Source organism: Lathyrus oleraceus, chromosome 7 (assembly GCF_024323335.1).
Source record: "Lathyrus oleraceus cultivar Zhongwan6 chromosome 7, CAAS_Psat_ZW6_1.0, whole genome shotgun sequence".
NCBI lineage: Eukaryota > Viridiplantae > Streptophyta > Magnoliopsida > Fabales > Fabaceae > Lathyrus > Lathyrus oleraceus.
In genome coordinates this window covers 15,383,655-15,398,103 of record NC_066585.1, presented here as the reverse complement: position 1 = coordinate 15,398,103, position 14,449 = coordinate 15,383,655, and the positions used below count along the sequence as shown (strand labels likewise).

General features: G+C 35.4%; 1 protein-coding gene across 1 annotated transcript; it reads left to right on the top strand.

Annotated features, from left to right (window-relative positions):
• The first annotated feature begins 8,700 nt into the window (after positions 1-8,700).
• On the top strand, positions 8,701-13,693 carry LOC127100934 (microtubule-associated protein 70-2). Its single transcript, XM_051038244.1, has 11 exons — positions 8,701-9,252; positions 9,334-9,419; positions 10,111-10,176; positions 10,264-10,434; positions 10,561-10,731; positions 10,829-10,984; positions 11,087-11,233; positions 11,336-11,407; positions 11,494-12,045; positions 12,145-12,338; positions 13,161-13,693. The coding sequence occupies exons 1-11, from the start codon at positions 9,036-9,038 to the stop codon at positions 13,198-13,200; spliced, it is 1,872 nt and encodes a 623-aa protein (XP_050894201.1). The 5' UTR covers positions 8,701-9,035; the 3' UTR covers positions 13,201-13,693.
• Positions 13,694-14,449: the final 756 nt, after the last annotated feature.

Genomic DNA, 14,449 nt, shown 5'->3' with positions numbered 1-14,449 from the left:
AAATACCTATTTCCACCAATGGTTTGTTCCTCAAAAGGACCACATACGTTTGAATGTATAACTTCGAGTATGTAGGAGGATCTCATTGGCATAGTCAAAATGAAAGACTTTCTGGACTTCTTTCTGATTAGACAACCTTTATAGAGTTTGTCGGGCATATTAAGACTTGGTATACTAGTTACCATATCTTGAGTGGTCAGTTGATTGATCGACCTAAAATTCAGAAGACCAAACCTCAAATGCCACAACCAACTACTTTTGTGTTCGACAATTGTTTTCAGACATTGTAACTCAGTTGAACTGATCATGGTCTTAAATGTTCTATTCTTCGACATAGGAGATTTCAAGGCCAAGTTATTATGGATGTCAATTTTTTTTAAGGATCCATCTTTCATAACCACTGAGAACCCCTTTTCGACTAGTTGTCCAACACTTAATAGATTACACTTCATTCCAGGGACATAAAGTACATTTTTTATCAAGGTTTTCGCTCCATTACTCCTTTGAATAACTATGCACCCAGGTGCCGGGTCGTCATATGTGACGTCGGACCAATGGTCGTGGATGCAAACTGAAATTGGTGACCTCCTAGCGGAGCAAATATGCTAAGGCTTAGAGCAAGCCCGTCAAGGGACTCTTATGGAGGAGATGCACGCGATGATGCAACATCTGATGTTGCAATTTCCGCCACCGCAGTGAACCTGTGTGAGTCCCTCTCTATCTTGGATTAAACATTGCATACAATATTTAGTTCAAGTGTGGTTTTTTTTTTATTATTTGTTGTTTTTGTTCTTAGTATTTTTCAGTATTTTATTATGTTTTTTTAAAAAAATAATTAGTTGTGTGGTATTCTGTGTGTTACAGATAAAGGACATTCGGGCCAGATGAATGATGAATCTTGGAGCGATTGGATGAAAGACACACCCCTCTACTTGCTCTTCTAGAAACCCCCAAAAGTTGATGCTATTGACCCGAACAATCGGACGCGACTCTCTGTCACTGGACTTCTTAGGGATACTCTGTAACCGAAGCGAAGACGAAGCTACATCACACTGAGAGGTATCTTGGAAGCCTGCAAGCTAGACAAAACATGGTAAGGACTACAAAAAGCCAAACACTTGTCATCATGAGAGATTTCTAAGTATGTCTTTGTCTCTCTGGGTTTGCATTAGAGATACTGGAATTTCATAACACACTGTACACACTGAGGCATTGTTTTTATTTAAACCCTGAGCCTTTCAGCCAACCTGCCATTATTACCCTTCGTTCACCAAATTTGAGCCATATTTCCTTTTGTTTTCTATTTAACCAATGTATATAACCATAAGCTCATACACTACCACACCTTGCTTAGATAAGTGTTGTTTACCCCGGATCTGCGGAAAAGCCTAAGTTTGGGGTTTCATCAAAATGTTGAGGACACCGATGAAGTGTAGATAAGTGCAAAACGGCAAAGAACGCAAATCCTTCAAGAGCGGAAGCAATTGAAGATCAACATAATTCCCATTCTTTTGTAATGTCTCAATTTTATCTTGTATCTTATTTGAATAATATGAGAGACTAAACCCCCCAATGCCAGGGGGTGTCCCTGAATTGATCGTGTAATGACTCTGATGTTGTAATTTCCTTAATATATGTTATTTGTTATCAATTTTACTGTGTAATTTGCGTAATGCCTTCTTTATCAGAAAAATCAGGATTGATGTATGGTTAATGATTAGCAGAATTGCAATTGTTAAGGTGTTTATACAGTGAAATTATAGTAGATATCACATAGGACTAGGGATGCCCTATGGTTACCGGATTATTCTTGTTAAATTAAAATTACTTGGTTTCATCATAATCACCTGAGGACTTGGAGGTTAGGTTGAATACCAAAGGTTTCCCTCTGAGGTCTTGGGGGGAAACAATCTTAAGATCCGGTAATTGAAACAATTCTCATTGTTAAGGAGATATACACTCAAGGGTCATTACATGAGATTTTTACACACCATCCTTGACATATTATTATCATCTGTGAAAATATTTATTTTGTTTTATTTTCCCTTATAGTAAATTTTACAAAACCCCAATTATTACTTTTGTTCAATTGAGTGGCTATTGACACATATATTGTTGCGTAATCCTCGAGATCGATCTTTGGGAAACATCCCTATTATTACTACATCGGCAAAATAGTACACTTGTTATTCTCCCGATCACTTCCTCAACAAATCCAATCTTGTTCTCTCTATCTCTTAACTCCTTAAATTCTGCATTAATTACGTTTGTCTGAAATTAATCATAAAATCAATATCGCTTGATTGGTGTGCATAGTAACTGTTCGATAAATTGTTGCAATGACTTTGATTGCAACTGAGTAAAATTCTGCATATTAAACTTGAGTGAAATTGAAACTTGGTGTGGAGTGCACACCAAGTGTTCGATAAAATTAATCTCACACAAACTTAGTAATATTGTCTTGATCTCTTATTGTGTTTAAGCATTATTAGAGGTAACGATATCAAGGATTATAGTAGTTAATTAATTGATTTAGATAGTGGTTGATTATCTCTCTATCTTAGTTATTCCATTCGGTTTTACGCATATTCGATCTTTCCATTAACGAATCGTTTAGACGATTATAATAACAGTTGAAAACATTTTTAAAAAACGCTAAATTTCAAAAACGGATCTATTCAACCCCTCTTCTAGATCGGTACTATCGTCTAACAAGTGGTATCACGAGCGTCAGTTCATCTAGTGCTTCACATATAACTTTTTAGAAAATGAGTAACGATCCTAAAGGGGCGTACAATAGGGCGCCTATTTTTACCGATGAAAATTATAGTTATTGGAAAGATTGTATGCGTATCCATATCAACTCTATTGATAGGAAAGTATGGAAAGTCATCCAAGATGGTCCTATGGAAATAACCATGACTAATGCAGATGGTTTTGTTATACCTAAACCTGAAGCACAATGGAATGAAGAAGATGATAAAAAGTATAGCTATGATTAGAAAGTCAGAAAAAGTATAACTCTCGAACTATCAACATGACATATGCAAAGACTTCCTGCTCAATGCGCCAACTACAACATTAGACTTACCAGGATGGTATCTCAAGTCAAAATCATAACCTTTCAGAAACTCGATCCATCTCTTCTGCCTCATATTCAATTCATTATGATCAACTAAATATTTCACACTCTTGTGAACACTGAACACCTCAAATCTGAAGTCAAACTTATAGTGCCTCCAAATCTTCAATATGAATACCATTGTGGCCAACTCAAGATCACGCGTAAGATAATTCCTCTCATGAAATCTCAACTGTCTAGAAGCATAAGCCACAACTTGTTAATTCTGCATTAATACACCTCCAAGGCCTGTTTAAGAAGCATCAGAATACACAATAAAAGACTCAACTGGACTCATAAAAATCAGAACAGGAGCCGACGCCAACTTCTTCTTGAGCTCTTGGAAACTTTATTCATACAAAGCATCCTAGACAAAAGACCGACCTTTCCTCGTTATCTGTGTTAACAAAAAATCTAACTTATAAAAACCTTCCATAAACCTGCGATAATAACCAACCAACTCAAGAAAACTTCGAATCTTAGTAACAGACTTCAGAGTCTCCCACTGTAGCACAACATTAACCTTTAAAGGATCAACAACAATCCCTCCACTAGAAATCACATGACCAAGGAAACTCATTTCCTTCAACCAAAACTATCATTTAAACAATTTAGCATATAACTTATTCTCTTGCAAAATCTTCAATACCAATCTCAAATGATCTATATGCTTTTCATTTGACTTCGAATAAATTAGGATGTCGTTGATGAACACAACTACAAACTTGACTAAATACTGATGAAAGATCCTACTCATATACTCCATGAATACACCAGGAGCATTAGACACACTGAACGACATCACTAAATACTCGTAATGACCATATCTCATTCTAAACGCAGTCTTTAGAATATCTTCAGCCTTTACACGAACCTGATGATACCCGAATCTAAAATCATTCTTGCTGAAAACACGAGCACCTACTAATTAGCCCATCAAATCATTAATCATTGGAAGTGGATAGTTTTTCTTAATATTTACTTTGTTCAATTGTCGGTAGTCGACACACAACCTCATACTACCATATTTTTTCCTGACTAACAACATCGACGCACCCCATAGTGAAACACTTGGACGAATAAACTTCTTTTCAATTAGATCTCCCGGTTGCTTCTTCAATTCACTTAACTCTGAAGCATACATCCTATAAGGAGCCATCGATACCGGACTAGTACCAGGTACTAAGTCGATAGTAAACTCAAAGTTACACTCTGGCAGAAAATCATAAATGTCTTCAGGAAACACTTATGGGAAATCACAAACAACCAACATATCACAAACTACTCCTTTGTATTTGGCTTCTAAAAAGGCTAACATCACCAACACTTGTGCACCATCCATTATGAACTCTCTTACTTTCTTAGCTTATACAAATATATCATCATCCTCAACAAACTCTGGGAACCTCACTGACTCACCAGACAACTTGCACTCTTGCAACCAACGACATAATGGACAACCTCTCGACACCTGAAACATCTCATAGAAGGAGAAGCTTCTCCCCTACATATTTCAATCCTTCTCCTACAGACAAGAGGTTAGAAAAACAAATGAGTATCGATAGTGTTTCTCACACATGTCACGTACTAGGGAATAAATAACAGTACAAAAATCTGGCCGAATGGACCAAACTACTATGATACCAACTATGTAACATCCTATTTCCTCTATGCATAAATATATACGAAAATCATAGTATTCACACAATCAAATATTGTGTCACACATTCTCTTTTCAAAACATACATACCATGTAACACTTTAACAAACACTAACAATAATCAACACCTCCTCTTAGGGTGTCTTCGCATGCTCGCCTTCACTTAAGGTATCATCGCAACAGAATTTATCATCAACAAAGCACGCAATTAATAAATCATTTAATTTCTAAGACTTTATAAAATAAACGAAATCATAAAATGCAATTTTTTCAAAACTTCAAAACATCAACCATGAGAGTATACAACAACTCTCTAACGAAAGATTAGGAAAAAGCTCGAAAATATTTTTCAGTGTTACATATCAGAGCCCATAAACTAAATGCAAAAATAAAAAGAAGAAACAACCTCATGCCATCCTCCACTCTAAGCTCATATTCAGTTACTTGCTTATTTGTACTCCGAAGAAGAGCACAGACCACATCAACAATAAAGGGGTGAGAAATCACAAACAATAATAACACACATATACTGCATGGTATGAGAATAACACAACATTCTCCATACAATTTCATTCACAATATATCGCATCACAATCTCACACCCAAACTCATCAATCAATCACAACTCAACAATTATACAAATAACTCATTATGCAATACGACTTGAATATGAAACTCTATGCATATGCATGTGGTACCAACTCAACATTTGATTCTTCATACTAACCAGATTCCAATCTCTACGAACCCGAGTCCCCTCACTGAGCTCCGAGTCCCCTCTCTGAGCTCCAAGTCCCCTCTCTGAGCTTGAGACAAGCCACTAGTCTCCTATTCGAACTAGCAGACACGCCTCTTGACACAACTCTTATGATGCATGGTCATATAATCAAATCAATGCATTAAGACCCCTCTCTGATCCTAACATAAATATATTGGCAACTCGAGTAATCCCCTCTCTGGATTACATCATACCAAAATTACAAAACACACATTATCAATCAACAGTGCAACACAAGCATATTAATAATTCATCTCAACATGATTATATTTCAAACATGCAACAATAAAATAAACATAACTCAAAATAATTCATATTCACAATATTCTCATATTTCATACTTATTCTCAACGCTTAACATCTTGTCATAGCAACATATTCAAACATTTTCACATCTCATAAAATATATTCCTCAAACTCGTACAACTCGACATTTAATCGATCAAATAATATTGAATAATCATTCTAAAAAATTACTCATGTTATCACAACACATTCAACCTCTAAAATTATTATCAATTGATAGTAACTCACGTTAGTTTTCCAACATTTCGAACCGCATCTTGTTCCGAGTTACGGAACTCAAGTTATGATTAAAAAAAAAGAATTTCGCCGCTGGAGCGTCTCGCTACGAGAGGACCTCCATCGCTAAGCGACGACTTATAGACCTTCAAAAATTAGAATGTGATTTTCACGATTGGAGGACCACTGGAACTCCGATTTCGATTCTGTAAAAAACCAGACGTTCAAAATTAGACATACTACGATTACCCCATGGTTAAAATCCAATTTAACACATAAATTCTATTATTTTCATGAAAATCATTGATTTGAAAAACCTTCGACAATGCAACAATGATGGAAAAACATCAAGTATCAAAATATAAAAATAAGTCACGAATAGTGCGCAAATTTGTCAATTATTACATACAATCAAAATTCATCCACAACATAAATCTTATTGAAAGCTATTCTCCCCCTTTATCAGATACTCCTAGCAGCAAAATTTTGCTTTCCGGTAGAACTTTTTCTTCTCCACTCCAAGTCTCTTCCTCTTTTTAGCCCTTTGATCTCTTTGTCTTTTCTTTAGTTTCTATGTACCGACAAAATAGACTATTCATAAATTTCTCTTATTATAGTATATAATTAGGACAAAATAACTCTTAATTATATTTTTCTCTCCTACTAACAAAATAATTGTTCCTTCCTCCTATTATTTTCTCCTCAATTCCCACTTTCACCCCAAAAACTCTATTTTCGTTTTAATTAATTAAAATTAATAAATTATTATTACTAAAATAATTTCTAATAATTCTGACCCACTTCTATTTATCATCTACGAACATCTCTATACCTTTAACTCAAGGGTACACACCCTCGCTCACATATTTAATTAATCACAAATAATTAAATAAATATGCAAAATATAATGATTCAAATAATTCGATAAATAAAAAATTAGAGATCTAACATATTTGGAAAAAAAAACACCATAAACCAAATATCATTAGGATATTTTACAATACTCATCATCTTAGTTAGGAATTCATTTATTAGAGTCTCTTATAACCCACCCAACCCACAATTTATTAAGCTGGTCATAGGTTTCTTCAAGATTGACCGTGATAGAAATAAAAACCTTTTTTACCTTTTATTTTAAACATGGGGTGAACCAGAGCAACACTAATATTAGATGCTATGACCTGAGATAATAAAACTAGATTGATACAAGGAAATGTTATCATTCAAAAAAAAAGCTCGATCCTATTACCAACAACTTTAGAAATAAAGAAACGGGACCTTTGATCTAAGTATCTCCTCCTTTATTTGCCCAAAATGCTAGCATACACCACAATAAAGAAGGCAATGTTGAGCATTATTTTCTTTAATTTGATTTGATATTTAAATTATTAATCATTGTACTTTATCTACTACTTTAATCAAATCAATTGACATAATCAATGATAGGCTAATCAATTGCCAAGTGTATGAATGAAGAAATATAAAATCTAAACAAAGATTCAAAACTTGGTGGATGATTATCAAACGAACCTTCTTTCCAACATTTGCATATGAGCTCATAACTAACATTTGACAACATATATGCAGGCCCAGTCTCGATGAAGACAAAGCTCCAACCTAATTTAAATATATATCATACATTCATTTTAACTAATTGAATAAGACAAACATTTATAGTTCATTTTTTCATAATTATTTATTTATAATTAATATTTCTTTTAGAATTTATATCCATCAAGAATGACAAACTATCCTTATGTTTAAATCTATAGTAAAAAAATAGAATATAATAAAAATATATAAATAAAGTTGTTGTCTATAATAAAAAAAAAGTGAAGGTGAATGAAGTCGATAGTGTACTTTTTCAAACCAAAATTTATGTATAGGTCCGACGAGTCACACTCATTTTACCACTCCTACTTACACTTGTGGATCCGATCCATGTTCACATAAGAAAAAGACGTCGCATTACCACTTAAAACCTTAAGACATCAGATATATGTGTAGGTGTGGCAAAATGAATCCGATCCGTTAGACATTTCCGTTTTCCCCGCACTTTAGTGCGGGACGGGTCAAGAATTTAGACTCTTGCTCTCTAATGTGTCCGTCCCGTTTTCTTTGCAGACTTTTGCAGGAATAATGATTAATATAAAATTTTATATTTTTAGGCTTAAAAGATGAGTGTTCGCGGGCTTTTCTTGTTCCATACTCACTTTTTTGTGAGACGATCATGTGTTGTAGGTCATCATTCTCAACTATGTCCGTTCCATCTTTTTTTTTTTACAGAATTCTACGAAACGATTCTAAACCGGACAAATATGCTCGTTTGTCACCCCTGTATATTGTAAACGCGTTGTCCTTTTAGAAATCCAATGTTTTCACGATTTCTAATCCTTTTATATTTGAATTCAACATTTTTGTTAACCGTTATGGTTAGGGGCCATCCAAATTCCTTTACCACCTAATTCATTCTACTTCTCTAAGAAATGACCCATTCACTATCCTACGCCGACCCGCGCATGACACTCCCATATCGTAAACAACACATTGCATGGAGTGCGCATTACGCTACATGTTAAACTGATAATGAACGAATAGTTTACTATCTTTCTCTGTCACACAGTTTTGGTCTGCTTAACAACAAGTAACTAGCCAATAGCCATACATTCATTCATTAATTAATCACTTTTCTTTAATCACTCACTCACTCTCCAAATAAACTAAACTGGGTTTAAATTCATACTCATTAACTATGAAACTATCTATCTCCAACTTTCTCTCTCTAAAACTAACTTCTTCTTCTCCTTCTCCTCCTCCATTCTCACAACTGCATTTTCTCTCTCTAAAACTAACTTCTTCTTCTCCATTCTCACACCTGCATTTTCTCTCTCTTTGCATTGAGAATCTACAACCTACGAGAATTTGGATGTGCGTGTCAGTTTTTTAGATCGGCCATGGCGGAATTTTCCGGTGACGTAGGAATGGAGGCCACGGTTGTCGTCACGCCGACTCCGTTGACGGTTTCTGGATCGTTTAAAGAAGGGAAGAACTCGTCCAGGAGACGTCAGCATTCCATGAGGCCTAGTTTGGATGCGGATGAGTTCATGAACTTGCTTCACGGTTCGGATCCGGTGAAGATGGAGCTTAATCGACTTGAGAATGATGTTAGAGGTGTGAGAATGTAGTTCGATCTGACTAGTTTTTGACTTGATTTTTGTTTCGTGTTTGTTGAATTTAGCTGTGTGATTGCAGATAAGGATAGGGAATTATCAGAAGCACAAGCTGAGATCAAAGCCTTGAAACACTCTGAACGATTGAGAGAAAAAGCCGTTGAAGAGGTTGATTATGATTTTACGTTTTGTTATGTTCACAATTAGTTTTGAATTTCGGAAGTTATCGTGTGGTTATTGTTATGATTATGCAAACTTTGATTCTTGCTAATTTTGGAGGTTTTTGGTTTTTAATTTTGCTCGGGATAATTATCTTTGTTCTGATTGATTATTAATTGTTTACTACTTGTCTTAAGAGAAAATGCTTTTATTCTTTTCTATAAAGCATTTTTTACATGTATGTTTTTAGTGTTTACAACTTGATGATATTGATTTGAATTTTCTTCTAGAGTCGTTATTCCATTTGATTCGTTTTTGTATCATATATATGCGTAGCAATTATGTTTTGGCTGAATTAGGGGGTGAAAGTGGAATTATTTGCTGGATTTGTATTTTTAACCTTAATTGTTGGAATGATTTGTTTCCCAATGATTATTTGTGTTTGGTTGGTCATTATTTTGAAGTCATGATGTTTTGGCTGAATTATGGGGTGAAAGTGGACTTATTTTCTGGATTTGTATTTTTAACCTTAATTGTTGAAATGATTTGTTTCCCGATAACTGTTTCTGCTTAGTCATTATTTTGAGCCGTATAGATGCATAATCATTTCTATTCATGTTACTGCAACTAGTTAATGAGTCAAGTAATACTATTTGTTAGCTTAAAAATTAACTTTTTCTGTTTTTTGCCTGCGCTGTAGCTTACTGAAGAATTGTCTAAGGTTGATGGGAAGCTGAAGTTAACAGAAAATCTTCTAGAAAGCAAAGTATGCCTTGGAGCCTTTATCAACCTTAAGGATGAGTAATTTTTTTTCATGTTGTGATATGTTTACTCAACCGAGTATTTCTTGCAGAATCTTGAAATAAAGAAAATCAATGATGAAAAAAAAGCATCGATGGCAGCTCAGTTTGCAGCTGAAGCTACTCTTCGAAGGGTCCATGCTGCACAGAAGGATGATGACATGCCTCCTATAGAAGCCATTCTAGCCCCGTTAGAGGCTGAACTCAAGCTTGCTCGGCAAGAGGTATCTATTGCCTTGTTTTTCTACTTCGGATGGTAATTCCTATGTGAAAATACCGGTTAAAGAAGAATGAGGCTGGCTTGACATAGGTGATTCTTGTCCTTGTTTTATCTGGTTTGTTTCTTGCAGATTGCTAAACTTCAAGATGATAACAGAGCCTTAGATCGTCTTACGAAATCTAAAGAAGCAGCTCTTCTTGAAGCTGAAAGGACCGTTCAGGTAGCCTTGGCTAAGGCCTCCATGGTGGATGATCTCCAAAATAAAAATCAAGAGCTAATGAAACAGATTGAGATTTGCCAGGTATTTGCAATCTTGTATGTTTTTCTATTTAAAGATATACAGAGTAAGCTGTTACATGTAACATTTTTGTACTTGATATCCCCATCACCTCTCCCAGGAAGAAAACAAAATTTTGGATAAAATGCTTAGACTAAAGGTGGCAGAGGTTGAAAAGCTGACCCAAACTGTGAGGGAACTAGAGGAGGCTGTCCTTGCAGGGGGGGCAGCTGCAAATGCTGTGAGAGATTATCAACGAAAATTTCAAGAAATGAATGTAACTTGTTAAATTTGCACAGTTTACTTTTCCAGTTGCTTTACTCTTTATGCTTTTTTTGCTTCTAGTTAAGAGTTTTTGCACGGGCTGTTTTACACTCAGGAAGAAAGAAAAACTCTTGATCGGGAGTTGGCCCGTGCCAAGGTAACAGCTAACAGAGTAGCCACAGTAGTGGCAAATGAATGGAAAGATGCTAATGACAAAGTGATGCCTGTCAAACAATGGCTTGAAGAGCGACGATTCTTACAGGTGGATAACTTTTAATTAGTCCTTTGTTGCTTTTTCTTTAACTGTAAATTAAAAAATTTCCTTTTAACAGTTTCCATATTTTATTAAACTACGTTCTTGCAGGGAGAAATGCAGCAACTTCGGGAAAAGCTTGCTACAGCTGACCGCACTGCAAAGTATGAAGCACAGTTAAAAGTAATAATCTGGTCTTACAGCCTGAATGTATTAACTTAGGAGATAAGTTCTTCAATTACTCAAGGTAAACCTTTTACAATTTTCAGGAAAAATATCAATTACGGCTTAAAGTGCTACAAGAGAGTTTGAGAGAAACTTCTAACAGTATTAATCGCGGAACTTCAGAGGGAAGATGTGTTAGCAATGGGCCTTCTACTAGCAATGGGTCTTCCCGACGACTATCTCTAGGTGGAGCTGATAACATATCCAAACTGAATTCTAATGGGTTTCTGACCAAGAGAACATCATCCTTTCAAATAAGGTCCTCTGTGTCCTCCAGCACAATTTTAAAGAATGCTAAAGGTGCATCTAAGTCTTTCGATGGTGGTTCTAGGTCACTAGAAAGGAGTAAAATTCTTCTAAATGGAAAGCCTCCAAGTTCCTCATTTAACCAGTCTTCTGAAAGAACTAAAGACAAAGAGGAAAACAATAATTGGAAAGGAAGTTTGGATGATAAGCCAAATGACTTCCCATTAGTAGATGCAGAGGATAGCGTTCCAGGAGTTTTGTATGATTTTCTGCAGAAAGAGGTCCTAGTGTTGAGGAAAGCTGGTAATGAAAAAGATCAAATCCTAAAAGATAAAGACGATGCCATTGAGGTTAGTAATTTTGGTAACCTGTTTTTGATTTTAATCTTAGTTTTCTTATTGACCAATGCAATCTTAGCTGATTGTTGCAAAATGATCATTATCTTTCAGATGCTAGCAAAGAAAGTGGATACATTGACCAAAGCTATGGAAGTTGAGGCAAAGAAGATGCGAAGGGAAGTAGCTGTCATGGAGAAGGAGGTAGCTGCAATGCGCGTGGACAAAGAACAAGAGACAAAAGCCAAACGTTTCAGCAATGTGAAGAGCTCTATGAACAGTGCTCAGCAACAGCTTGTTTCTGGGAGGTACTTTTTCCCCCTCCCTTTTTTGGTCACATTATTGTGCTTTTTATTCAATGGGGTACTATAGCTTGCTTTTTTCAGTAAATGATTCTGAGACTAGGAACTATTCGTGACATGTTTGTGCACAAGTTTCAAGTTTCAAGTTTCAAATGGGTGTTCTAGTATCTTCAGAACAAATAAATCCTAACCTTAAGAATAGGATATTACTGGTAGTGGATAGTTATTTTAAAACAGTATAACATTTCTCTTTTTATTATTTAAATAAAGTTAGAATGCATTTTTTAATGGATAGTTATTAAAAACCTGAAAGATTCTCTTTTCTCTATATTATTCTAAATAATAACAGCATTATACAGCATTAATGCTGTATCTTCTAAAAAGTGACTTAACATGCACACGAGTAGGTGTGCGTCAAGACTCTAGTCCATAAAATGTGGTAGAACAGTTCCGTTAAGCCAACTCAGTTAGTAGCTATGCAGAGATTCGACTGTAGAGACGTGGGTTCGAATCCTAATTTAAAGGTGAACCAGTATTGCGTGATCTTTATTTATCTGAGTTATCCAGATTCCAAACAGGGTATAACCTTGTATTATTTGCCTTTAAGATTTGTTGTTGCCATTAATTGTCTTCTTAACTAGTTAAACTAGGACATAAGCAGATCCATGAAACAAAAGAATAAAGGATTGAGGATGTGAAATTTATGAATTTGAAGCCTTTTTGCTGGCTTAATATTGAAATTTAAGTCCTTTTGCTTATTTTGTCTAACCATTCACATTTCGGTTTTTTCCAACAACTCAACTGATATGGAATCATACATTTGCACAGAAACATGACACGGGGAGGATTAACACGCAGCACCCAGTGATAATAAGTCTATTGCTGAGTCACCAAGGAGTGGATTTTATAGCATAATTATTCCGCCCTCTGTTATTTTTATTTTACCTTTGTCGGTTTTTCTCCAATTGATTATAAGTTTGTAACCGAGGTTCTGGCAGACAGTTGTTAATGATATTGTCCATGGATTGAGGGTGAGAAAATAATTCAAGTAATTGGAATGCATCTAACCTAGACTTCTGTGTTCTCTGCTTAGAGAGATTGGCTAAGAAGCAAGGCAAAGGAAGATGATTAACATGGAGCTAACTTTCAGCTTTTCATTGAGAGTGACTGTGTGGTTGTATAGGTAGCTTTATCTCTTCTTTTATCCATTTGGCAGTTGATATTTGTAATACACACATAGTGTGATTGTTGGTTGGTTTGTTAATACCTTTTTAATCAGATCAAGAACTAAGCTTATTTGGTTGTGCAATACATTCATAGTTTCAATTTTCAAGTTGATTGTAAGTTCAGGTTTGACTGAAGCACCATGTCCTGCTTTTTCATTTATTTATTCATAATCTGTTGAATTTTTTTGGTATTACCAGTAAAAAACTTGTACAGTTAGTATACAAAACAATACATAGTCCCTTGTGTTGAAACAAAGAAACAAAGAACCACAATGATGGGGACTGCTAATGTGGAGAATGAGTGAGAGAGAGTAGGTATTGAGGGCGAAAAATGGTGGTCAATCCATTAATGAGATATCTAAAGGATATATATACAATTACATTGAACGATAAACTGTAATCGATTACACTGATTCTTTTTTTAAAAGTGATGTAACCGGTTACAGCTCCGCAGTAATTGGTTACAAGCATGTAAACTACACTTTTCACTTAACACACCACCTTAATTCTTGTGCTCCAAGTGTTCCATGCTAATATGCTTCTTCAATTTCTTGAATACTTCAATGTGAACTCTATGCATGTGGTACCGCAATGTGAACTCAAAGTTTCACCGCTTTCCGATTCAATATTTAGAATCCAAGCCACGTTTCCGATGCGGACAAGACCAAAGCCCTACTTCTGTTTCTAATGAAGGATCACCGCTTAATACTACGCCTAATCCCAATTAAGGATTAACGTCTGCTACGTCTGTTTCCAATGAAGGATCACCGCTTAATACTACGCCTGATTCCAAGTAAGAACCAACGTCTGCTCATGTGAACCCACAGTTTCACCACTTCCACAATGAAGTCAACCATGCTATGAATGAATGCACACATACCAACACATATG

What these genes read in the sequence shown, in the direction of transcription:
- LOC127100934 (XM_051038244.1), top strand. Translation starts at nt 9,036, where the DNA reads ATGGCGGAATTTTCCGGTGACGTAGGAATGGAGGCCACGGTTGTCGTC. An exon ending in GAAAATTTCAAGAAATGAAT is followed by an intron (nt 10,985 to 11,086) that starts GTAACTTGTTAA and finishes TTTTACACTCAG; the next exon opens with GAAGAAAGAAAAACTCTTGA. An exon ending in ATAAAGACGATGCCATTGAG is followed by an intron (nt 12,046 to 12,144) that starts GTTAGTAATTTT and finishes ATTATCTTTCAG; the next exon opens with ATGCTAGCAAAGAAAGTGGA.